General features: G+C 36.6%; 1 protein-coding gene across 17 annotated transcripts in view; it reads left to right on the top strand.

Annotated features, from left to right (window-relative positions):
• TUT4 (terminal uridylyl transferase 4) overlaps window positions 1–27012 on the top strand; it is a 138544-nt gene that overhangs the window by 92239 nt on the left and 19293 nt on the right. For all 17 annotated transcript variants that reach the window (XM_045477381.1, XM_045477380.1, XM_045477386.1 and 14 more), the window contains 10 exons: window positions 10435–10521; window positions 12472–12575; window positions 15501–15558; window positions 15660–15763; window positions 16048–16137; window positions 19051–19164; window positions 24230–24307; window positions 24438–24615; window positions 25116–25163; window positions 25253–25335. In XM_045477381.1, the coding sequence (XP_045333337.1) occupies window positions 10435–10521; window positions 12472–12575; window positions 15501–15558; window positions 15660–15763; window positions 16048–16137; window positions 19051–19164; window positions 24230–24307; window positions 24438–24615; window positions 25116–25163; window positions 25253–25335 (944 nt within the window). The remainder of the gene's footprint in view (window positions 1–10434; window positions 10522–12471; window positions 12576–15500; window positions 15559–15659; window positions 15764–16047; window positions 16138–19050; window positions 19165–24229; window positions 24308–24437; window positions 24616–25115; window positions 25164–25252; window positions 25336–27012) is intronic.

The raw sequence follows: 27012 nt of genomic DNA, 5'->3' as shown, positions 1-27012 counted from the left end.
ATTTTTGCGTCCATGTTCATTAGGGAAATTGGTCTATAGTTCTCCTTTTTAGTGGGGTCTTTGTCTGGTTTTGGAATTGAGGTAGTGCTGACTTCATAGAAAGAGTTCAGAAGTTTTCCTTCCATTTCTGTTTTTTGGAACAGCTTTGAGGATAGGTGTTAACTCTTCCTTAAATGTTTGATAGAATTTCCCTGGAAAGCCATTTGGCCCTGGACTCTTGTTTTTTGGGAGAGTTTCGATTACTAATTCGCTTTCTTTACTGGTTATGGGTCTGTTCAAATTTTCTATTTCTCCCTGTTTCAGTTTTGGTAGTTCATATATTTCTAGGAATTTGTCCATTTCTTCCAGATTGCGCATTTTATTGACATATAATTGCTTATAACATTCTCTTATTATTGTTTGTATTTCTGCTGTGTTGGTTGTGATCTCTCTTCTTTCTTTCTTGATTTTATTTATTTGGGTCCTTTCCTTTTTCTTTTTGATCAAATTGGCTAGGGGGTTGTCAATTTTGTTAATTCTTTCAAAGAACCAGCTTCTGGTATCATTGCTCTGTTCTACTGCTTTTTTGGTTTTGATAGCATTGATTTCTGCTCTAATCTTTATTATTTCCTGTCTTCTGTTGGTTTGGGGTTTTATATGCTGTTCTTTTTTCAGCTCTTTAAGGCATGAGGTTAGGTTGTGTATCTGAGATCTTTCTTCCTTCTTTAGGAAGGCCTGGATGGCTATATACTTCCCTCTTATGGCCACCTTTGCTGCATCCCAGAGGTTTTGGGCTGTGGTGTTATCATTTTCATTGGCTTCCATGTAGTTTTAAATTTCCTCTTTAACTTCTTGGTTAGCCCATTCATTCTTTAGTAGGCTGTTCTTTAGTCTCCAAGTATTTGCTACCTCCCCAATTTTTTCTTGTGGTTGATTTCGAGTTCCATAGCATTGTGGTCTGAAAATCACGGTATGATCTTGATCTTTTTGTACTTGTTGAGGGCTGATTTGTGTGCCAGTATGTGATGTATTCTAGAGAATGTTCCATGTGCACTGGAGAAGAATATATATTCTGCTGCTTTAGGCTGAAATGTTTTGAATGTATCTGTTAAGTCCATCTGGTCCAGTGTATCATTCAAAGCCATTGTTTCCTTGTTGATTTTCTGTTGAGATGATCTGTCCATTGCTGTAAGTAGCGTGTTGAAGTCCTCTAATATTATGGTATTATTATCAATGAGTTTCTTTATGTTTATGATTAATTGATTTATATATTTGGGTGCTTCACATTTGGAGCATAAGTATTTACAATTGTTAGGTCTTCTTGGTGGATAGGCCTCTTAATTATGATATAATACCCTTCTTCATCTCTTGATACAGTCTTTATTTTAAAGTCTAGATTGTCTGATGTAAGTATGGCTACTCCGGCTTTCTTTTGTTGACCACTAACATGTTAGATGGTTCTCCATCCCCTTACTTTGAATCTGAAGGTGTCTTTAGGTCTAAAGTGGGTCTCTTGTAAACAGCATATAGATGGATCTTGTTTTCTTATCCATTCTGTTACCCTATGTCTTTGTTTGGATCATTTAGTCGATTGACATTTAGAGTGAGTACTGAAAGATATGAGTTTATTGGCATTATGTTTCTTGTAATTATGTGTTGCTTTTAAAGAGCTTAGACTCTGGATCTGTGCTGTCTAATATGGTAGCCACTATTTAAATTGAAATTAATTAAAATTGAAAATTAAATTCCTCATTTTTAGTAGCCACAACCCAAGTAGTGAGTAGTTACATGTGGCTGGTGGCTGCTGAATTGGACAGGCCAGATAGGCAACATTTCCATCACTGCATTGCTCTTGCACAGTTCTGCTCTAGATGGAAGTATGATATGTATAAAAATTGCCATAATTGGAAGCAGAATGTATTACATGCTGTAGTAGTAGGAAACAAAATGCAGGGCAAACAGTATTTTAACTGGGGTAGAACACAGGGATTGGAATTAATGATGTGGCATTTGAGTTGGACCTTGAACTCCTTTTTCAGATCTAGGAGATTATACACAAAAGTGTAGGGTGTATAATTTCTTTGGGAGAATAATTGCCTTAGGTTTGGTAGAGTATAAGAAAGATAATTGAGGGAGAAAAGGCTATAAAGATATTTTGGGAAATGCCTTACATAATTTTATTCAACAAACACTTATGGTGAACCTGGGATAAACCTTCACTCAACAAATATTTTTTTAAATTATTTGCTGTGCCCAGATAAGTTAAAATTTTTGATGTAATAACATTTAGTTCCCCATTGTAATAGCTCCCACTTATTTCCTATCCCACCCTCTTGCCAGGCAACCACTTACCTGCTTTTAATCGCTATCCATTAGTTTGCATTCTCTAGAGTTCTATATAAATAGAATCACCTAGAATGTACTCTTTTTCTGAGTTGGGGTCCTGGCTTCTTTCATTTAGCATAATTATTTTGAGATTCATCCATGTTATGTGTGTAAATAGTTTATTCATTTTTATTGCTGAGTTGTGTTCCATTATATGGAAGAGCCACAATTTGTTTACCATCCACCTGTTGATACAAATTTGGCTCATTTCTAAGTTTTGATTATTATAAATAAATCTGCTCTGTGTATCTATGTGCAGGTCTGGGAATGGATGTACATTTTGATTTCTCTTAGATAATACCAAGGCATTGAATAGCTGGTTTGTGGCACATTTTTTCCCCACAGCTTTATTAAGATACAATACAGTACATTTGTTTTTATTTATTTATTCATTTATATATCTTTATATGAGCTCATGGATATTTTATACTTTGGGTTATTATCTAATACTACTTTTTCTTTTGCTCAAATTGTTCCAGATTTGGCCATTGGGAATTCTTTCAGTTGGTTCCTGTGACTTATACTCCCATCAGTGTGCGGGGTTTTTTTTGTTTGCTTGTTCGTCTTATTTTTTATTTATTTTTTTTAGCACTTCCTTACTTTCTGGTACTACAAGATGCTCCAGGCTCATCATGTGTGTTTTCTGCCCCAGTCCTAGAATTAGATATGTCTCCAAAGATCCTTGGTTCCTTTTATTGGAGAATGGTGTTAGGAACCAAGATCTGGATGCTAGCATGCTTGCTGTCATGGGCTGTTGTTGCTTCTAGGCCCTCTCTGAGTGAGAAAATTAGGTATATGCACTAACTTAAATATATGTTTGTATCTATAAAAATTTCTATATGTGACCATCTTATATTAAGTTAAACATGACTTTTGTACTGATGTCTCCAACTTGAATACATTACCACATGGCTCATTCAAGTCTCTTCTTTCTGCTTATCTGTAAATTTCCCGCTCCAACAGTGAAAAAACTGGCCCCATCATCTGCTACCCATTTATTCAGTTGTTACATTTAAGTACACATTTACATTTAAGTACACATGTATAACATTATCAGAACTATTATCTAATACCCCTATGGGAAATAACTTTTATCAACTGTAGTACTTATGCATAGTCCCTTTTGCCCTTAGTCTTACAGTGAAGTGTGTGTTTCACTTTGAGTGAAATTGTCTTATACATGTAGATTCTTTTTGTCACAGCCTGCATTCCATCCTAGTCCCCAACCACCTAGATGATATTTTTAAAATTTGCCTACTGTAAAGTTCACTCTTTGTACTGCAAAGTTCTATGGATTTTGACAAGTGCATTGTATCCTGTATTTACCATTATGGTATCATACAGAATAGTTTTACCACTTTAATAATAATAAAAAAATCACCTGTAATTCAGCTATAGGTATACCTCAGAGATATTGTGGGTTGGGTTCCAGACCACCACAATGAAGTGAGTACCACAATAAAGTGAATTAAGTGAATTTTTTTGTTTCCCACTGCATATAAAAGTTATGTTTACACTACTCTGTCATCTATTAAGTGTCCAATAGCATTGTGTCTAAAGAAGAACAATGTATATACCTTGATTAAAAAATGCCTTATTGCGGGGCGCCTGGGTGGTGCAGTCGGTTAAGCGTCCGACTTCAGCCAGGTCGCGATCTCGCGGTCCGTGAGTTCGAGCCCCGCGTCGGACTCTGGGCTGATGGCTCAGAGCCTGGAGCCTGTTTCCGATTCTGTGTCTCGCTCTCTCTCTGCCCCTCCCCCATTCATGCTCTGTCTCTCTCTGTCCCAAAAATAAATAAACGTTGAAAAAAAAAAATGCCTTATTGCTAAAAAATGCTAACCATCATCTGAGCTTTCAGCGAATCATAGTCTTTTTGTTTGTAGAGGGTCTTGTCTCAGTGTTAATGGCTGCTGACTGATCAGGGTGGATATGACAATTTCTAAAATAAGACAGCAATGAAATTTGCTACATTAACTCTTCCTGTTATGAATGATTTCTCTGTAGTATGTGATGCTGTTAGATAGCTATTTTTTTTAATGTTTATTTGTGGGGGGAGGGGCAGAGAGCGACAAGGGAGAGACAGAATCCCAAGTAGGCTCTGTGCTGTCAGCATAAAGCCCAATGTGGGCCCCAAACCCATGAACCATGAGATCATGACCTGAGCTAAAGTCAGACACTTAGCCAACTGAGCCACCTAGGTGCCCTTAGGTAGCTGTTTTATCCATAGTAGAACTTCTGTCAAAGTTGGAGTCAGTTTTATCAACTTAAGTTTATCAACTTTATCAACAAAGTTATGTCATATTCTAAATCCTTTGTTGTCATTTCGACAATCTTTGCAGCATCTTCAGGAGTTCAGAGTATCTATCTCAGTAAGCCACTTTATTGCGCTTCCATTAGAAGCAACTCCTCATCCATTCAAGTTATATCATGAAATTGCAGTAATTCAGTCACATCTTCAGGCTCCATTTCTTATTCTAGTTCTCTTGCTCTCTGCACCACATCTTTAGTTACTTCCTCCACTGAAGTCTTGAACCCCTCAGAGTCACCCATGAGGGTTGGAATCAACTTCTTTCAGACTCCTCCTGTTTAGGTTTCTATTTTGATTTCTTCCCATGAATCACAGATGCTCTTAATGGCATCTAGAATAGTGATTCCTTTCCCAGAAGATTTTCAGTTTATTTTGTACAGCTCTAAAAGAGGAATCACTATGGCAGCTATAAACTTACAGAATGGATTTCTTTTTTTAAGTTTTTAAATTTATTTTGAGAGAGAGAAAGAGAGAGTGAGCAGGGGAGGCACAGAGGCAGGGGGGTGGGGTGGGGTGGGGAGAGAATCCCAAGCAAGCTCTGTGCTGAACTCACAAACTGTGATATCATGACATTTAAATGACTGAGCCACCCAGGTGCCCCACAAAATGGATTTCTTAAATGATAAGACTTGAAAGTTTAAATGACTCCTGATGTTGGCTTAGCAGGCATGAAAACATTAATCTTACTATAGATCTCTGCCAGAGCTCTTGAGTGCCCAGGTGCATTGTCAATGGAACATGTTGAAAGCAATTTTTTTTTTCTGCATTATGTCTCAACAGTGGGCTTAAAATATTCAGTAAACCATGTTACAAACAGTTTTGCTGTCATCCAGGCTTTGTTCATTTATAAAACACAGGCATAGTAGATTACATAATTCTTAAACTCTAGGATTTTTAGAATGGTAAATGAACATTGGTTCCAACTTCAAGACTCCAGCTATATCAGCCCCTAACAAGATAGTCAGCCTGTCCCTTGAAGCTTTGAAGGCAGGCATTGACTTTTCCTGTCTAGCTATGAAAGTCCTAGATAGTATCTTCTTCCATTATAAGGCTGTTTTGTCTGCATTGTTTAGTGTGGCCACCTTCATTAATGATCTCAGCTAGATATAGTGGATCACTTGTTGCTTCACCTTGCACTTTTATGTTACTCAAATGGCTTCCTCTCTCTCTTTTTAAAAAATTTTATTTATATCCAAGTTAGGTAACATATAGTATAATAATGGTTTCAGGAGTAGAATTTAATGCTTCATCACTTACATATGTAACACCCAGTGCTCATCCCAACAAGTGCCCTCCTTAATGCCCATCACCCATTTAGCCCATCCCCCCCCACCCCCCTACCCCCCCACCCCCACCCAGCACCCCTCCAGAGACTCTCAGTTTGTTCTCTGTGTTTAGGAATCTCTTGTGGTTTGCCTCCCTCTCTGTTTTTATCTTATATTTATTTCCCTTATACTCATCTATTTTGTTTTCACTTTTTTTTTAATGTTTATTTTTGAGAGAGAGAGAGAGAGAGAGAGAGAGAGAGAGAGAGAGAGAGAGAGACAGAATATGAGTGGGGGAGGGGCAGAGAGGGAGGGAGACACAGAATCCAAAACAAGCTCAAGGCTCTGAGAGGTCAGCATAGAGCCTGACGTGGGGCTCGACCCCACGAACTGTGGGTTCATGACCCAAACTTACACACACTGCACATCTTTATCCATTCATCAGTCAGTGGACATTTGGGCTCTTTTTCTATAATTTGGCTATCGTTAATAGTATTGCTACAAACATTGGGGTGCCTGTGCCCTTTGAATCAGCATTTTTGTATCTTTTGGATAAACACCTACTGGTGCTTGGTCATAGGGTAGCTTTATTTTTAATTTTTTGAGGAACCTCCATACTATTTTTCAGAGTGGCTGCACTAGTTTGCATTCCCACCCACAGTATAAAAGTGTTCCCCTTTCTCCGCATCCTTGCCAACATCTTTTGTTTCCTGAATTGTTAATTTTAGCCATTCTCACAAGTGTGAGGTGGTATCTCATTGTGGTTTTGATTTCTGTTTCCCTGATGATGAGTGATATTGAACATCTTTTCATGTGTCTGTTAGCCATCTGGATGTCTTCTTTGAAAAAGTGTTCATGACTTTTGCCCATTCCTTCACTGGATTATTTGTTTTTGGGTGTTGAGTTTGATAAGTTCTTTATAAATTTTGGATACTAACCCTTTATATGATAAGTCATTTGCAAATATCTTCTCCCATTCTGTCGGTGCCTTTTAGTTTTGTTGAATGTTCTTTTGCTGTGCTGAAGGTTTTTATAAACTTGATGAGGTCCCAATAGTTCATTTTTGCTTTTGTTTCCCTAGCCTCCAGAGACATGCCTAGTAAGAAGTTGCTGCGGTTGAGGTCAAAGGGGTTGTTGCCTGTTTTCTCCTCTAGGATTTTGATGGTTTCCTATCTTACATTTAGGTCTTTCATTCATTTTTAGTTTGTTTTTGTGTATGGTGTAAGTTCATTCTCCTGCATGTCACTGTCCAGTTTTCCCAACACCATTTGCTGAAGAGGTTATCTTTTTTCCATGGGTTATTCTTTCCTGCTTTGTCGAAGATTAGTTGGCCATACGTTTGTGAGCCCATTTCTGGGTTCTCTATTATTTCCTTGATTTGTGTGTCTGTTTTTTCACCAGTACCATACTGTCTTGATGATAACAGCTTTGTAATATAGCTTGAAGTCTGTAATTGTGATGCCTCCAGCTTTGGTTTTATTTTTCAACAGGACTTTGGCCATTTAGGGCCTTTTGTTGGTTCCATACAAATTTTAGAATTGTTTGTTCTAGCTCTGTGAAGAATGCTGATGTTATTTTGATAGGGATTGCATCGAATGTGTAGATTGCTTTGGGTAGTATTGACATTTTAACAATATTTATTCCTTTGATCCATGAGCATGGAATGTTTTTCAATTTCTTTGTGTCATCTTCAGTTTCTTTCATAAGCCTTCTATTGTTTTCATCATACATATCTTTTACCTCTTAGGTATACTTAGGTTAGGTATATTCCTAGGTATTTTATGGGTTTTGGTGCAGTTGTAAATGGGATCGATTCCTTGATTTCTCTTTTTTTGCTGCTTCATTATTGGTGTATAGAAATGCAACTGATTTCTGTTAATTGATTTTATATCCTGCCACTTTGCTGAATTCATGTATCAGTTTTAGCAGTTTTTTGGTGGAGTCTTTCAGGTTTTCCATGTAGAGTATCATGTCATCTGCAGAGAGTGAAAGTTGACTTCTTCCTTGCTGATTTGGATACCTTTTATTTCTTTTTGTTGTCTGATTGCTGAGGCTAGGATTTCCAGCACTATGTTGAACAACAGTGGTGAGAGTGGACATCCCTGTCGTGTTCCTGACCTTAGGGGGAAAGCTCTCAGTTTTTCCCCATTGAGGATGATATTAGCTGTGAGTCTTTCGTATATGGCCTTTATGATGTTGAGGTATGTTCCTTCTATCCCTACTTTCTTGAGGGTTTTTATCAAGAAAGGATGCTGTATTTTGTTCAAATTGCTGCTTTTCTTAAACCTCGTGAACCTCTGCTAGCTTCAAGCTTTTTGTTTTGCAGCTTCCTCACCTCAGCCTTCATAGAATTGAAGAGAATTAGAAACTTGCTCTGGATTAGGCTTTGGCTTAAGCGAATGTTGTGGCTGGTTTGATCTATTCAGACCCACTTATACTTTCTCCATGTCAGTAATAAGGCTGTTTCACTCTCATCATTCGTGTGTTCACTGGAGTACCACTTTTAATTTCCTTCAAGAACTTTTCCTTTGTATTCACAACTTGGCTGTTCGGTGCAAGAGCTTAGCGCTCAGCCTATCTTGACTTCTGACATGCCTTCCTTACAAGCTGTATTATTTCTAGCTTTTGAGTTAAAGTGAGAGACATGTGATACTTTTTTTCATTTGAACACTTAGAGGCCATAATAAGGTTATTGACTGGTCTAATTTCAGTAGCATGTTGTCTCAGAAAATGGAGAGCCCTAAGGAGAGGGAGAGAGATGGGGGAAATGGGTGGTCAGTGGAGCATCCAGAACACACACAAAATTTATTAAGTTTGTCATCTTATGTGGGTACAGTTTATGGCACCCCAAGACAATTACAATGGTAGCATCAAAGGTCACTGAACATAGGTAATCATAACATATAATAATGAAAAAGTTTGAAATGTTGTGAGATTGATGGGGGGTGGGAGGGAGGGGAAGGTGGGTGATGGGTATTGAGGAGGGCACCTTTTGGGATGAGCACTGGGTGTTGTATGGAAACCAATCTGACGATAAATTTCATATATTGAAAAAAAAAATTAAATTAAAAAACAAAAAAACAAAGATAGGAACAAAAAAAAAAAAAAAAAAGAAAAAAAAAGAAATGTCGTGAGAATTACCAAAATGTGACACAGACATGAAGTGAGCAAGTGCTGTTGGAGAAAAGGTGCTTGATAGACTTGCTCAGTGTAGGGTTGCCACAGAACTTCATTTTGTGAAAATCACAGTATCTGCAAAGGGCAGTAAAGCAAAGTGTAATAAAATGAGGTATGCCTGTATTCAGCTTGCAACCACAGATGCTACATTTGTTTTTCAAAAGTTGAATATTAGTTTAAATCATTACAGTAAATTACTCCTTTGTTCCTATTACTGTATTAACTCTTGGGGATGAGTCTAGAGGAGGAGATAGAAAAGAAAAACGATTACTCTTTTTATTTTTTTTTAATTGGTATTTGAATTTTTTTTAATCTTTATTTATTTTTGAGAGAGAGAGACAGACAGACAGAGTGCAAGCGGGGGAGGAACAGAGAGAGAGGGAGACACAGAATCCAAAGCAGGCTCCAGGCTCCGAGCTGTCAGCACAGAGCCTGACACAGGGCTCGAACCCACAAGCTGTGAGTTCATGACCTGACCCGAAGTCGGATGCTTAACTGACTGAGCCACCCAGGTGCCCCGGAAAAAGAGTACTCTTAAGAATATTTGGTCTTATGTGGAAAAATAATGTGAACATAAATGGAATACCTAGAAAATTAAATGGTTAGTACAAATTGGCAAGTGCTTTGGAGAACTAAGGAAATTAATTTAAGGAGAAGTCATTGAAGGCTGTGGTTGGGCAAAGCAGTTTATAGAAAAGATCTTGACCATGTATTTGAGGGAACTGCTAGGTTTGAATGGGTCAGGTACCTCGCATAACAAGATGAGTATTGATTTAACAGGTAGGAAAAACAAGCATTTTTTGGGAGCGAGCAGAATGTCTGCAGAAAACAATATTAAATAATTTGTAGAAGTAAATATATTTTGCAGATATTTCATAGAGGAATGATCATGTGAAATGTACATAGACCTATAAAAAATATTTTTCTGTTCTCCCTCTGCCCCTTCCTTCCCTAGTAATATTTACGATTTTAAAGTCAGAGAAGTTAACAAATAATGAAATTAAAAAAAATTTTTTTTAATGTTTTGTTTATTTTTGAGAGAGAGCAAGTGAGTGAGCATGAGCAGGGCAGGGGCAGAGAGAGAGAGGAAGTCACAGAATCTGAAGCAGGCTACATGCTCTGAGCTGTCAGCACAGAGCCCGATGCGGGGCTCGAACCCACAGACCATGAGATCATGACGAGCCGAAGTCAGACGCTTAACTGACTGAGCCACCCAGGCGCCCCACAAATAATGAAATTTTAAGTAAAGAGTTTAGGATACAAAATTGATGACTTTTTCAGATTCTGTTTTCCTTACTTTTTTCCTTTTTCTTTTTTTAGATGAGTTATCACCACCCTTTTCTGAACAACACAACAGGGAGCAAATTTTAATTGGCTTGGAAAAGTTTATTCAGAAAGAATATGATGGTATGTCATATGTTAAAAATTGATTGTTTTTGTTATTATAGCCACCCAATCAGAGTTTCGTTTATTTTAAAAGTGTTCATTGAATGTTATGGTTAGGTACTAAAATAGGTGCTGGGAATATAGTACCAATACAAAAGGTGAAACCTGCTTTCATAAAACTTATATTAAGAGGAGTAGACAGAGTCAACTAACAAACAGGTATACAATTTAATATCAGGAAATAATAAATGCTATTGAAGTACAGGAGTTGAAAGGATAGTGATGGAGTAGTTCTCTCTACTATTATGGTAGTTCTCTGATAAAGTCACATTTGAAGAGAGCCATGAATAATATGAGGGAGCAAGTTATATGAATGTCTAAGGAGAGAACATTCTAGAGAGAAAGAGTAGCAAGTACAAATACTCCAAGGTTGAATTATGTTTGGTATGCTTGAAGGCCATGCAGGAAGTCAGTGTGTCTGGAGTGGAGTTGTGAGGTAGACTGTAGTAGAAAGATGAGGTCTGAGACGTAGTCTAGAGATTGAGTCATTAGGGCCTTATAGATGTTGGTAGAAGGACTTTGAATTTTGAGTGTCTAATGAGAAGCTTCTGGAAGGTTTTAACACTTAAGTGGTATGATCTGAGAGAATAGAGTATGGGTCCATAAGAATAGAAGCAAGTGGAACATTTAAAAAGCTGTTGTATACATTCAGATGAGACATAATAACATCTGAAAGAGTCAATGAAAGGGGGTCAAATTTAGGACATATTTTGAATGTATAACTGATAAGATTTGCTGAAGCCTTACATGTTAGATACGAAGGAAAAAAAAGGTGTCAAGGACAGTTTCAAAGCTTTTACCTGAGTAGTTGGGTGGTACTGTTTAACTGAGATGGCAAAAATAGTAGAAGGAATAGGTTTTGGGCATGGGGATGAAGAATCGAGAGTTTTGTGGCCAAATATTTTAGGAAATGATAAAGAGTTGATTTATAATGGAATGAATGTATATTATGAAAGATCTGTTATATAAGATTACATTTTCCATTATATTTGCTAGTATATACAGTCCCGATCAAATCTAAGTCTGTTATATTTAGCTTATGTACATTTTTATTTGCTGATGAACATAGCTTCTTTCACGTCTCTCAGTTGCCATTGAAATTTCAAGTTGGACATCAGAACTGAATTGGAGGATTAGGTTTTGAAAATGTAGAATTTGTTTTTTAACTGTGTAATCTACAGGAATTAATATGGAAAGAAATCCAATCCAGTTAAGGTACAGCTTGTTTGAAGTGGTAGCTGTTACTGACTGACACTAAATATGAAAGGATAATCCCATCATAATTTATATCAAATGGATTAATCACTCACTTTGGGAGGAGAATTAATTCTATGTACTTAGGTGATATTTGTAAAACTACTTGAATTGTGCCCTGAAAAAACTAGTTTACTAATTTCTAGGAGGTAAATCTCTAAATATTAAACTTTACTATTGGTAGTGTTGTGGAGAATGAAGAAAAGTGGATGAATTTATGAGTTCGTTACATTGAAAGCAGCTAATGGACTTGGTGATTGTTTGGATGTAGAAGCTGAGAGAGAGTGGTATTAAGAATAACACATATATTTCTGATGTGGGCAGTTGGGTAGATAAAAATACTATTTGCTGAGAATAGGGATTATAGGAGCAATAGTAGGTTTGAGGTAAAGTTGAAGGTTTAGTTTTGACTTGTTGAATTTATGATGTCTGTAGAAAAATGTAAACAGCAGTTAGAAACATGGGTTGTGGGAACTTGGGCAAAAGATCTGGGCTTTAGATGAATGTTTTGGAATTTCTCAGTATATCTGGCAACGGAAGGTAATTTAAGCTGTCAAAGTGGACAAGAGCATCTTGTGTTAGTCCATTAGTAGGTAATAAAAGACTTCTCTTTCCTACGAATTATAAAACTTTTGACTTTTGTTTTCCTTTACTTAGAAAAGGCCAGATTGTGCTTATTTGGCTCTTCTAAGAATGGATTTGGATTTCGTGATAGTGATCTGGATATTTGTATGACCCTGGAAGGCCATGAAAATGCAGAGGTAAGAGCTAGTGTCTGGAAAGGGATGTGGAAGTTTATTTTTTTCCAGTGGTGAATATATTTGAAATTATGTATGTAGTATTGATAAAAATATATGGTACCATTCTTTGTGTAAATATATCAGCAATTGTAGTATTTGAAATGTAAAAGCATTTAGCACTATCATTTTAGAAGACATTCAAATCTCTAAGTAAATTTACTGTTTCAATAACTTTATATCATGAAAACAATGTCACTGAGTTAAAAGTGCTTTGTACTGAATTTTTGGGAAAAGTTAATATACCATAGAGTTGTAGTTTTTTCCATTAGAACCAATGGGAAGCTGGTGCTACACTATGAGTGAACATTGATCTCACCTTCTCTGTCTTTTCATATCTCTTCCGTTAAGTGATATCTTTGTATCACTAAAGATAGAAAATAAAGGTGGGCATCTAATTTATAAGTAGGTTGTATTGTACAAGTTAATTAGAATTTTTGAGCAATTAGAAGACATTTTTTTCCATAAAGCATTATTATAAATGTTGCATTCTAGGATAGCTTTTAGTAAAGAAACGCATTTTGGGTGGGAAGGGGAACTAACAGTTATTAAGGCCTCATTTCATTCTTACAATCACCTTCGAGGTAGATAATTTCCCCCATTTTACAGATGAGGAAACTGAGGCTTTGAGAGATATACTGACTTGCCCAAGTTCACACAGCTAGTAAATGTTCGAGCCGGGATTCGTACCCAGGTCTGTCTGACTCCATAGTTCATGCTCTTTCCATTGTATCTCACTGCTTCTCTGTAATTTATTTAACCCATAATGTAGCTGAAATTTAGTACTAATAGTACTGTAGAACCTAATCACTACTTTTGGAATTTCACTGTGAGATGCCAGGAGCAGACCTTCCCCCAGAGCAGTCTCAGCAGTGAGAGTGGGTACTTGTGCTTTCTTTCTTCGTGTATCAGCCTTCAGTAGTGGGAACAAGATTGTCCAAGCTCCACTAAAGAAAGGGACTGATTGGACAGGGAAGTATCCCAGGCCTTCCTAGCAGCCACTAAAAAGGAGGGGATCCCTATAGTTGCGCATTCCTTTAGGAACATAGCTGTTGGAATTTATGTTTCAAGATCAGGGACTGCTTGCAAGATTGGGGTGTGGCCAAGCTTCTGGCATCTGTAGTGGTGTCAGTATAGAGTGTTATAAAAGAATTCAGAATCGTGTACTGTGGGTATCTGAACATTTTTTCAAAAGGTGGCTTTTAAATTGTTAGAATCAGAGTAAAGATGGCAGAACCATAGTAAAGATGGCAGAGTAAACATGTCTGGTTGATCCTTATTTCTGGCCCTAAGAAACTGCTTCTAGTATTAACATCTTATTCTTTTTTTTTTTCCTTTTAATTAGTTAATTCTTTCTGGGAGAGAGAGAGAGTGTGCATTTGTGTGCACGTGAGTAGGGGAGGGGCAGGAAGGAAAGGGAGAGAGAGATTCTTAAGCAGGCTCCATGCCCAGTGCAGCGGCTGATGCAGGGCTCCGTCTCATGACTGTGAGATCATGACCTGAGCTGAAATCAGAAGTTGATGCTTAACCAGTTGAGCCACCCAGGCGCCCCTTAATATCTTATTCTTTAAAAAATGGAAAAGTTGTAAATGTTTTAGTTCTCCTTAACTAACTTCTGCTCAGTACCATCTACTTGGAAATAGGCTTCCTCTCTCCATTTTGAAGAGCAAGAATTGAGGGAGTAGGAAATGATTTTACCCAGGGAAGAGGTTAGGGTTTTAGATACCTTCTATGTAAAATTTAATAGTCAGACTCTAGTCATTAAGGGTTTGTCTGTTATATATATAATCTGTGCCGTTAACATTGGAAAGTTGAAACAATAAAAAGGATTAAATTTGCTTCTAGATGAGCCATAGTTGAAACTTACAATTTAGCATAAATTGTATCCTTACATAATAAAGAGAAAAATTATCTCTTATTTTATTATGTGTTAATTAGTAACTAAAGGTTCCCTTGAAATCCTCAGGTTAAGTTGTAATAGCTTCTGGTCTCTTATAGCTAAAAAGAGCACGTTAGGGATATACAAAAGTGATTTTAGTAGAAAGTGTGGGCACTGATGTATATACCATTCAACTTAATCCATTTAATTTATAATGCCATTATCTCCCTATTCCTTGTATCACGGTTATTGTCACATTTCAACTCTGCTGTCTCTGGTTTAAAAAAAATCAATATATTTCAATTTGTGGGGGTAAGAATTTTCTTGAAAAAGTAGATTGTGTAATAATTGGATTACTTTTCTTTTCCTCATCAACATAGTAATAATAATAATAATAATAGCTCACAGACTTAAAGTGCTTATTTTGTGCCAAGCATGCTGCTGAATGCTTTCATACATGTCTCGTGTAATTCTTCCAACTACTTGGTAGGGTAGACATTTATCATTATCTTGATTTTATAGTATTAGGCTCCGAGGGTTAAGGATTCACAGTCACACAGCTAGTTAATACTTAGTTGAAGATTGTTTGTCTAAATTCAGAGCCTATGTTCTTAATCACTGTACTGTTTTACCTTCACCATATCCATCCTTAGTTACATATTCACATATTTGAAAACAGTATTCTCTTGTCTTTGTGCTTCTCACACTTTAATGTGGATGTGAATTACCTGGGAATCTTGTTAAAATGCAGATTATGATTCACTAGATTGGGGCGGGGCCTGAGATTCTGTCTTTCTGTCAAGTTTCCAGACGATGCTGATACTGCAGGTCTATAGACCACATACTTTGAGTAGCAAGGGTATATTTGTATACCATTATACATATATAAGTAGAGCTTATAGCTAGCTGGAGATTTGAAATGCTAGTATTAAATGCCTCATTACAGTAGAATTTGCACAAGGCCAAATTGAGTTAGACAAACTTTATTATTTGTTTCTTTTGTTTTTTAGAAATTAAACTGTAAGGAAATAATTGAAAATTTGGCAAAAATTCTTAAGAGACATCCAGGTATGAATTTAAATTATAGCTTTAAAACAACAAAATATTTTTTAGCTTTATGAAAATTATTTAACATAATGAAATTTTTGTGTTTGTTTGTCTTAAATCAGGTTTAAGAAACATTTTGCCTATAACTACTGCCAAAGTGCCTATAGTAAAATTTGAACATAGACGAAGTGGTTTAGAAGGCGATATCAGTTTATATAATACATTGGTGAGTTTCTCTTTCTGTATAGACCCAGGTATTTGTTATTTTAAAAGTTTACAGATCACTGACCATTTATGTTTAGATGTTTCAAATGTATTTTAAGACAAAAATTTTTTTATGAATCGTCTTGATATTTCCTTCACATTAAAGATTAGTTTTTGATTCATTTATAGGTATTTTAAGTTTTACAATTATATATTTTATTTGGATTGTATTATATCTTTTTATCTGATTTCTGAGTTTAATTTTAATAAATTTGAAATGCTTTCCAATATGTAATTATTTTTCAGGCTCAACATAACACAAGAATGCTAGCTACTTATGCAGCTATTGATCCTAGAGTACAATACTTGGGATATACTATGAAAGTGTTTGCAAAGGTATTTATTAAATAGTTAATGATCTGCTTTGTTATAATACTCGGGATAGTTAAGATGATATGTATGGATGTCAGACTTGTGGCAAACATCTTCTCAGTTTTACTTGGCTGAGCTTTTATTTTATTATTATTTTTATTTTTTATAAATTTTTTTTTTTTCAACGTTTATTTATTTTTGGGACAGAGAGAGACAGAGCATGAATGAGGGAGGGGCAGAGAGAGAGGGAGACACAGAATCGGAAACAGGCTCCAGGCTCTGAGCCATCAGCCCAGAGCCCGACGCGGGGCTCGAACTCACGGACTGCGAGATCGTGACCTGGCTGAAGTCGGACGCTTAACCGACTGCGCCACCCAGGCGCCCCTTTATTATTATTTTTAATGTGTACTTGTTTTTAAAGCTTATTTTTTAATTTTGTGTAAGAGAGTGTGAATGAGTGGGGGAGGGTAAGAGAGAGGGAGAGAGAGAATCCCAAGCAGGCTCCATGGTGTCCGTGTAATGCAGAGCCCAATGTGGGGCTCAGTTCCACAAACCATGAATTCATGACCTGAGCCAAAATCAAGAGGTGGATGCTTAACCAACTGAGCACCCAGATGCCCCTATTTATTTGTTTTGAGAGAGAGAGAGAGAGGGCATGTGCATATGCTGACACTTGTGTGTAGCAAGGTAGGGACAGAGAAGAAGAGAGAATCCCAAGCAGGCTCCACACTGTCAGCACAGAGCCAGATGCAGGGCTCGAATTCATGACTGAGATCATGACCTAAGCCGAAATCAAGAGTTGGATGCCCAACCCAACAGAGCCACTCAAGTGCCTCATTACTTATCTGAGCTTTTAAAGGGAAGCACTCTATTAAATGGTTTAAATTTATACCTGTTAGAGTAGGGTGAGTCTTCTTTTTCCTGTGTGTGCTCTATTCCTATGTGCAATACTTTCGTAAATTTCTCAGTGGAGTAAAGATTTTCAGCCCCAGGTCTGGGAGTTGGCATATCATACTGAGTTAGGTAAGAATCTCTGAGTTAGGAAATCTGAGATTTGGGTCTAGTCATAAATTTTTCTAAGAAAACAAAACGATAAAATGTTGTGTTTCTTCTGTTATAACACTTATAAACTGAATTCTGTTTTCTTGTTTTTCACTAAGTGTGTAAACTCTATGAAGATGGAGACCTGTATCCCCAGTTTAGCGTACCTGCTTTGTGGTAGCTATTCAGTAAACAGTTAATTTTGTGAATGTGTTTGTGGAAGACTTCTAGTAGTGGAGTGAGTTGGTCACATTTTCATTTAGTAAAATCCACTCTTCCAGCAGGAAGACATATTTGTTTAGATATTCCTTTAGCATGTCTGTGGACAGAGGTCATCTTAGAAAAGAATGATGGAGTGCCTGGGTGGCTTAGTTAAGCATCCGACTTCGGCTCAGGTCATGATCTCACAGTTTGTGGGTTTGAGCCCCACATCGGGCTCTGTGCAGATAGTTCAGAGCCTGGAGTCTGCTTCAGATTCTGTGTCTCCCTCTCTCTCTGCCCCTCCTCTGCTGGCACTCTTTCTCTCTCAAAAATAAATAAACATTTAAAACAATTTAAAAAAAAGAAAAGAATGGCATTCAGACACATTCTCAAATCGTATTTGATATGGCTACTTCTGGATTCACCTCACAGAATAATTTTAGCATGACCATTTGCAACTACGTGGATGGAACTGGAGGGTATTATGCTAAGTGAAATTAGAGAAAGACAAAAATCATATGACTTCAATCATATGAGGACTTTAAGAGACAAAATAGATGAACATAAGGGAAGGGAAACAAAAATATAAAAACAGGGAGGGACAAAACAGAAGAGACTCATAAATATGGAGAACAAACTGTGGGTTACGGGAGAGGTTGTGGGAGTGGGGGGATGGGCTAAATGGGTAAGGGGCACTAAGGAATCTACTCCTGAAATCGTTGCACTATATGCTAAATAACTTGGATGTAAATTTTAAAAAATAAAAAATAAGTTAAAATTAACAAAAAGTAATTTTAGCATGATGGGTCTGTACTCTTGTGGAGTTGTGGCAATGAAACTTAAAAGTGTTTCATACCAGAAACCATTCCTCTCCCTTTATATGTCAGCTAAAGTCTTAGTGGAAGTCTCTGAGGATTCTTTCATGATATTTTTCAATTAAAAATTTTGTTTTGAATAGTCAACTTATTCATGTGGTTTTGAATTTAAAAGGTCTAAAGGGATTTCTGCTGGAAAATCTCTTGTCCACACCTGTCTCCTAGCTAACCAGTGCTTCTTGCTGGAGGCAGCTGGTGTTAAAAAGTTCCTCTGTGCCTTCCCAGAAATATGTCAGTATAAGCAAATACATAAATTTCTTATCTCCTTTTTATTGCAGGTATAAATATACTGAAAACATTGTTTTGTATTTTGCTTTCCTCACTGAATAATAGATAGAAATTATTTTCTATTAGTATACTAGAGCTTTTTTGTTCCTTTTTTTCTTCCTTGTTCTTTTTTAATGGTGACACCCTGTTCCATAGTGTAGTCATCAGTTTTTTAAAACCTGTGCCCCACTGATGAGTCTTGTTTCTATTTTTTTGCTGTTAAAATAGTGCTATAATAAAAAAATTTTTTAAGTTATTTCACATGTTTTTTGGTGTTTTTGCAGGATGAATCCTTAGAATTGCTAGGTTAAGTAAGATATACTTTTGTAATTTTGATATTGCCAAATTATTCTTCATAGATTTTATGCTAATTTATACTGCCATCTGTAATGTACAAGAGTGCCTGTTTGCCCATCCTCATAATAGTTTGTTGTCAACTTTTGGATATTTGACATTTTGACGGGTTAAAAAAATAGTGTCTTCATGTAGTCAGTACTTCTGCATGGAATAAGATTCTGAAGTTTTATTTTCAATAATATTTCTGTTTCTTTAGCGATGTGACATTGGAGATGCTTCCAGGGGAAGTTTATCTTCATATGCTTATATCCTTATGGTGCTGTACTTTCTGCAGCAGAGAAAACCACCTGTTATCCCAGTTCTACAAGAGGTAGGTTTTTAAAGTGTAAAGGAGTTTCTTGTGAAAATTGATCTACACATAGTAGATCTTGTGTAGTTTATGAGATCATGAAGGAATTTTTCCAGCATGGACAATTCTGAGTTTTCTTCTTCCTTTAATGTTATAATCATATAATGAACTTTTTTGCAAAATTCATTATGGGAGAATATAGACTACCAAAAGAATAATAGATGAACAGAACTATTAAATATCTTTTGCAACAGTTTTGTATTTCACAGTATTAGAGTATTGCAGATGATTATGAAAGTCTTGTAGCCATCGATGAACTCATACATTATATCATCTCAGATGCAAATATAAAGTTTCTTCTCTCCATAGTATTCTCCCTTCCCCTGCCTGGCAATGAGGTTTGGTATATTCTTGTGTATACTTTGGTCAACTTTGTGAATTTTTGTTGAGAGAAAACCCAAGGAAATTCTTCCTCATCTCTGTAAGGGTATGTTAATTGCAGTAAGTGTAAGAGTGTACATCAGAAGAAACAGATTGTACTCCTTTTCATTCAGATTTGGTGACTTAAGGATTCTCTTTTTGTAGCCAATTTATACTCTGTTATAGATTTAAGGGATTTCTTAATCATCTGTCTTTTCCTCCTCATTCTTGGCACAATGTGTATTTGCAAGCATTAGGGAGAATCCAGTTCTAATTTCTTAGGAAAGTGTTTATTTTCACATAAAGAGAAGAATCAGTCAGAATTGCTTGGCAGTTCACATATTCTGACTTCACATAAACTGATAGTCATGGCAGAAAAGAAAATCACACAATAAGCAAGCCAAATGGTGAATGTCAGATAGCCCTAGTAAATTTTAAAAAGTTGTAATGAATGTCATGTGCTTATAGCAGCATTTCCTTGCCCCTTTTTAAGATAACAATGGAAAGGAATCAAAAATTTCAAATATCCTTTCTTGGCAGAAAATTTTAAGTTGCTGAATCTATGTTGAATGATGTGGTTTTTGACAAGGTTGTTCACAGTAGGATGCTTAAAATTTATCATGAATTAATGAGGCCTGACAAGGCCAAGATCATTCTCTGTATTAGTCCATTGTTAACAGCTTTAAATTTGGGGATCTTAAATGCATTATTGCCCAGGAATACCATAGCAGCCATTTACTATGATTTGCTATGACTTCGACAGAATACCATGACTAAAATGGAACACAAAATTTGTTTTCATGGTGGTTTGTCTATGTTCTGTAATTACATTACCCATGAATGAGATACCACTAAGGTAGCACTATATAATGGAAAGAGCAGGCGCATGATTTTGGAGCCAGAGATACCTGATCTGAATCCTAATTCTGACATTGTGGCTTTCAAAAAGTTGCCTAACGGCCACTAGTCTGAGTTTCATCAACAGTAATAATGTAGTAGTAGTATTTCAGTATTGATATAAGGTACAGAGAAATCGGATGCTTTTGCATATAGTAGGTGCTAAATGGTGCATGTTTTATTATCATCATCATCATCATTAGCAGAATTTTAAATATTATTACTGGGAAAATGTAGGCAGGACTATAGTAGCCAACTTCAAGAACTCTCCCATTATCTGCATAACAGTGCTTGATGAAATGAGAGGCAGTCCATGGAATGTTTTCCATCATAATGAGCTCTGATTGTGGGGGGCTTTGTGATACATATGAACTGATGATATATGGATTTTGCTTCTGGCATTTTTGCTTGTCATATGGGACCCCATTGTCCATTCTTGGCATCATTTAAGTATTGGTCATTGGCATCGATCAACTTTTAAGGGTAAGGATATGTTTAATGAAGATGATGATCTTTGACTCCATTTGTAATTGAACCTAGACTTGAAGTGACTGGGTATAAGTAATGTTCTACTAAGTGTATTTTTCATGGTTAACAGTACAGAGTTATGTAGGTCAAAAGGAGCTTTCCTAAGAGAATGGTTTTGCTGTATTCTAGAAAATCATCGTAAGTAAAGTACATTTTCATATAAAAATGCTAAAAAAGAATTAGTGTTTTCACACTTGATACTATGAACCACTATGTTTTCTTAGCTTATATCAGCTTAAAAATTGCCATTGAATGGATGAATCTTGAGGGCAGTTTGTTAAGTAAGATAAAACAGTCGGAGAAATGTTGTGTGATTCCACTTATGTGAGGTAGTCAAATCCAAAGAGATGGAAAGTGGAATGGTGGTTTTCAGTGGCTAGGAGAGAGAGGAAGAGGGAATTATTGTTTAATAGTTTCAGTGTTTCATTTCTTTTCAGTGTTTCATGAAAAGAATTCTGTGGATGGATGATGGTGATGGTGTACAACAATGTGAGTGTGCTTAATGCCACTGAACTGTACACTTATAAAATTTATATCATAATCATTTGTTATGTGTATTTGTTATGTGTACACATAACATATCATTATGTTATGTGTAAAAAAATTGCAATTTAAATATAGCAGTAGAGGGGCACCTGGGTGGCTCAGTTGGTTAAGCATCCGACTTTGGCTCAGGTCATGATCTCATGGCTGGTGAGTTTGAATCCCCACGTCAGGCTCTGTGCTGGCAGCTCGGAGCCTGGAACCTGCTTTGGAATCTGTGTCTCCCTCTTTCTCTGCCCCTTCCCTGCTCGTTTTCTCTCTCTCTCTCTTTCTCTCTCTCTCTGTCTCTGTCTCTCAAACAAAAATTAAATATAGCAGTAGATACTAAAATACTACAATTAAATATAAAAGTAAATATGGAAAACATACAGGGTCACTCCTTGTACAAATATGATTGAGATGTGTCATGAAGTTTTAGAGGGTACTGAGTGCTTGAATAGAAAATGATGGTGTTGAGAGAGAGAGAAGAGAGAAATGGAAAGAGTAAGTGTGTGCGTGTGTAAGAGAAAGGGAGGATAGAATTAATGCTTTTTCTAGGGGCTGAAAGAGTGGAAAGTTAGAAAATGAAATATGAGAGCTCATAAAAAAAATTGGCAAATCAGTGATTAAACACCTTCCAAGGCCCACCCCCCAGGGTCCACTTCCTGTGTTAATCAGCTAACATAGTTGAGTTTGGATCACGGTGGTTACTCAGAAATAAGAATTATATCAAAAAGAATCAAGGTCTAAAGTGGTAGCTTGTATTATTTTCCATGTAATATCTATAATAGTATCCATAAGGGTAAAATAATCTATAAGGGTAAAATATTACACTTTGGCTCCTTTGAAGCCTTCATTTCTTTTTTCAGGGCAAGATCCCATATCTTTTGTTTTAGATATCAATATCTGTAATTGCCAGGCTCTCCGTTGTTTGTTTTATGAGGTGTCAGAATTTATGGTAGATAAGTGGTAACTGTATTTAAGTTACATATAAATAAAAAGCAACTTATTAGCTTAAGTTTCTGGAAACTTGATCACTTTATGAACATGCTTTCAGAGTAAATATATTCATTCAACAAACATGTATTAAGTATTCTCTATATGGCAGGCTGTGATGTAGTAGGAATTTTGGCTCCAGTGGAAAGTTACAGTTTTTGCCTACAAGGAACATAAAGCTGAGAGTGAGATTAGATGGGCCAGACATGTTAATTTTGTAAATCACTGTACCATCTAAAATGGAAGGGGTGATGAGGGAGGATCACCTTATCTGATGGTTTTGAAGTATTTTCTGGTAAACTCTGGGGACTCATTAGTGTACATGTGAGAAGTGAGATAAGGAAAAATGGGGTATGTTTCCTGTACTCAGGCTTCTATCAGAGTACCTCTCCTTTTTATCTGTTTTACCTATTAAGCTTCCAGGAAGGTTGCATTTTAGGAGAAGGTTCTACAGCTTAAGAGGAAAAGAAAAAAGGAAACAACTGACCTAATTAATCTCATCTCTCATTTTCATTGAGAATACCTAAGGGTTTAAGAGGATAATTGTCTTATCCGGAATCACTACTTGGCAGGACTAAGACTAGAAATGAAGTCTGCTGACTGTGAACCTGTTGCAACTTTCTACTTTATTGCATCTATTTTTTTTAAAAAATCTCATGGGATACTTTTCTTCTAGTAAAGTAGCATTACTCACCGCCCCCTTCCTCTCCTTGGTCAGGACAGTGAATTATTATGCATAATTAATCATGAAGCTTTTGGGGGCACATGGGTGGCTCAGTCAGTTAAGTGTTGGACCCTTTGTTTCAGCTTAGGTCATGATCTCACAGTTTGTGAGTTCAAGCGCTGCATCAGGCTCTGTGCTGGCAGTGTGGAGCCTGTTTGGGATTCTCTGTCTCCCTCTCTCTCTCTGCCCCTACCCTACTTGTGCTGTCTCTGTCTGTCTCAAAAATAAAATAAAGCCTTAAAAAAAAACATGTTTAAAAAAAATATCAGGGGCACCTGGGTGGCTCAGTCAGTTGGGCGTCTGACTTAGGCTCAGGTCATGATCTTGTGGTTTGTGGGTTCAAACCCCACATTGGGCTCTGTGCTGACAGCTCAGAGCCTGGAGCCTGCTTCGGATTCTGTGTCTCCCTCTGTCTCTGTCCCTCCCCCACTCATGCTCTGTTTCTTTCTGTCTCAGAAATAAATAAACATAAAAAAATTTTTTTTATCATGAAGATTTTACAATTTTTATGAAGATGTCAGGGAAATCTACCTAATTTTCTCTCTAAAGATATCAATGCCCAGGGACTTTTCAGCTTCATCTGACACAGATAACTGATTAAAAGTACTAGACCCCTCCCCCAAAACAATCAGTTCCATTGATTTCTTTTGGGTGTACATATCAATAGGTATTATGTGTTTCAGCATCTATGATCCTTTGATGAAAATTTGGTTTTCATTGTTTTTTTCTTTAGTTTTACTTCCTTATTTTTCGGCTGGATGTGTTTGGACAGGCCAAATAGATAACATCAAATGTGTCAATTTGGAGAGTCTCATGCTTTGACCTTCCAGATACATTTTATTCATTAATAACTTGGCATCAAATTATACTATCCTGACATGTTCCTTTTGGAAGAAGTATTTCAATGTGTCTTTTATAGCTACATTCTGAAATGATTTGAGAATACTTAGGCTTTTGGGTTGGATGACTTGAAATCTGATAATAAAATTGTTTTTACAGATCTTTGATGGAAAACAGATTCCACAGCGAATGGTTGATGGATGGAATGCATTTTTCTTTGATAAAACAGAAGAGCTGGTAATTTTTTCATAACCTTTATGTTACAGAATGCTCACTGATACATGTTAGGATTTGAATAATTTAATAATTTTACTTGGGGTCCATATTTTGGGTGGGTATTGACATCTCTCTTTGTTCTCACTTACAGAAAAAGCGTTTACCTTCACTTGGAAAGAATACAGAAACGTTAGGAGAGCTTTGGTTGGGACTGCTTCGCTTCTATACTGAAGAGTTTGATTTCAAGGAATATGTAATTAGCATTCGGCAGAAAAAGCTGTTGACAACTTTTGAGAAGCAGTGGACATCCAAATGCATTGCAATTGAAGGTAATCATTTAACTGATATTACCTGAGGAACAAAACAAAACAAAACAAAAAGCTAGAGTTTCATTTGGGAAGGAAATTGAGGGGAGAACTAAAACACATTAGAATTTGGAAGATTCTTCCTCTTTTAATCTATAATTTTTTTTTCTTTTTTTTTTTTCTTTCACGTTTATTTATTTTTGGGACAGAGAGAGACAGAGCATGAACGGGGGAGGGGCAGAGAGAGAGGGAGACACAGAATCGGAAACAGGCTCCAGGCTCTGAGCCATCAGCCCAGAGCCTGACGCGGGGCTCGAACTCACGGACCGCGAGATCGTGACCTGGCTGAAGTCGGACGCTTAACCGACTGCGCCACCCAGGCGCCCCTAATCTATAATTTTTAAAAGAATAATTTGCTGATTTGAATGGTCTGAGTTATATAGTATTAGACTCTAGTTATGGCTCCTAAGTTTATGTTATAATGAACATAATTTTTAATTAAAAAATAAATATTTCTTTTCTAGATCCTTTTGACTTGAATCATAACCTTGGTGCTGGAGTTTCTAGGAAAAGTAAGTTTGAAATATAGAAATCTCCTGTTTTTAAAGCTCTCTTATAGATTAAGGTCTGCATCTTTATTATTTTCTTCTTTTTTCAATAGTGACCAATTTTATCATGAAGGCATTTATCAATGGAAGGAAACTTTTTGGTACCCCCTTTTATCCACTCATTGGCAGAGAAGCTGTAAGTTTACATAATTTGAATTCTGAATATTTTTTCTTATAAGAACTGTTCTTTGTAATACAGGAAGCCTTATCCTGTTTTCAAGTTGGTGTTAGGAATAGGGGAAAGAGATGATTATACGCTCCCTGTATTGTTTTTTTATTGCACTTGTCATAGTCCATAATGAGATACCTATTTGCTAAATGTTGTGTATTTGTTAATCTGTTAAATTTTGTCTCCCTCATTAGACTGTAGCTCCATGAAGACAGGTCTCTTCACCGTCATACCTCTAGTACCTATCGTAGTGCCTGGCACATAGGATGTATCAGATAAGCATTTGTTGAATAAGTGAGGGTAGATATTCAAGAGTCAGTATCCTTAAAGTTTGAATTTTTTTTTAAATGTGTTTTAAAAACACCTTTTTTAATGTTTATCTTTGAGCGAGCGAGAGAAGGAGAGAGAATGCTCGAATGGAGGAGGGGTGGAGAGAGAGGGAGATACAGAATCTGAAACAGGCTCCAGGCTCCAAGCTGTCAGCACAGAGCCTGATATGGGGCTTGAACTCACGAACCTATGATCTCATGACCTGAACCAAAGTTGGATGCTTAACCGACTGAGCCACCCAGGTGCCCCTTTAAATCCTGAATTTGGATTGCTGCCTACTGCCCCTCTTCCATCTCTAGAAGTCTTTTTTTTTTTTTTTAATGTTTATATATTTATTTTGAGAGAGGAGAGAGAGAACAGGGGAGGGACAGAGAGAGAAGGAGAGAGAGAGAGAGTGTCCTAAGCAGGCTCTGCCACTGTCAGTGCAGGGCCTAACTCAGGGCTCGATCTCACAAACCTTGAGATCATGACCTGAGCCGAAATCAGGAGTTGGGTGCTTAACTCACTGAGCTACCTAGGTGCCCCTTATCCCTTGAAATCTAAATGAAAATACAAACAGAGAGGACAGCACCAAAGAAATACTTTATTATTTGCTGAGGCTTCTGCCCTAATTTTGGTGTAGCCCTGGTAAGCTGAATTTGATGGCATGGAACTGAGAGGATTCCTTTTACCTGAACTGGGTGGCATAGTGTTTCCCATTCTTCTTGGTCTCATTCTGTTTTTTTGCTTGCTTTCTAATGGGAGGAGGTCTAAGTTTCACAGAAACTTCCAAGAGAAGCAATCTCAAGAGAGAAGAAACTGTGTCTCTACTATTGCCTAATTAATATCCTCAATCTTGTTCAGTACAATTTCCACTCTCTTTTTTTGGGATGTAGGGTAAGAAAAGTAGAAAAGTCTAGAGCTTTATTCCCTTAGAACATTTTTTTTCCTACCTTTTGGGGGGGTGATAATAATTGTAATGGAGAGAAATAAAATAACAGTAAAATTTGAAATGACACAAAAGTTGTATAAGAACAAAAATGTCAAACAAACGGAAAATCCAACAATAATTTTACTAACATACTCATTAAAATAGCAATAAGTAAAGAGCACAGTCAGATCAAAACAAATCTGATGATGCACTTATAAAACATTTTACCTGAAAACTGTGGGAATTCCAATTATTAGTGTGTGTATATATACATATATATACATGCATGTGTTCCATAGAACCCAGCAGTTTCATGTTGTCAGACTTTTTAGTAGAATATTAAATTAGAATACTTAGTAAACTGAAAATGTGCTAACTTTAGTCTATGAATATAAGATTTTAGT

Source organism: Leopardus geoffroyi, chromosome C1, assembly GCF_018350155.1.
Source record: "Leopardus geoffroyi isolate Oge1 chromosome C1, O.geoffroyi_Oge1_pat1.0, whole genome shotgun sequence".
NCBI lineage: Eukaryota > Metazoa > Chordata > Mammalia > Carnivora > Felidae > Leopardus > Leopardus geoffroyi.
This window is presented reverse-complemented; position numbering and strand designations above follow the sequence as displayed.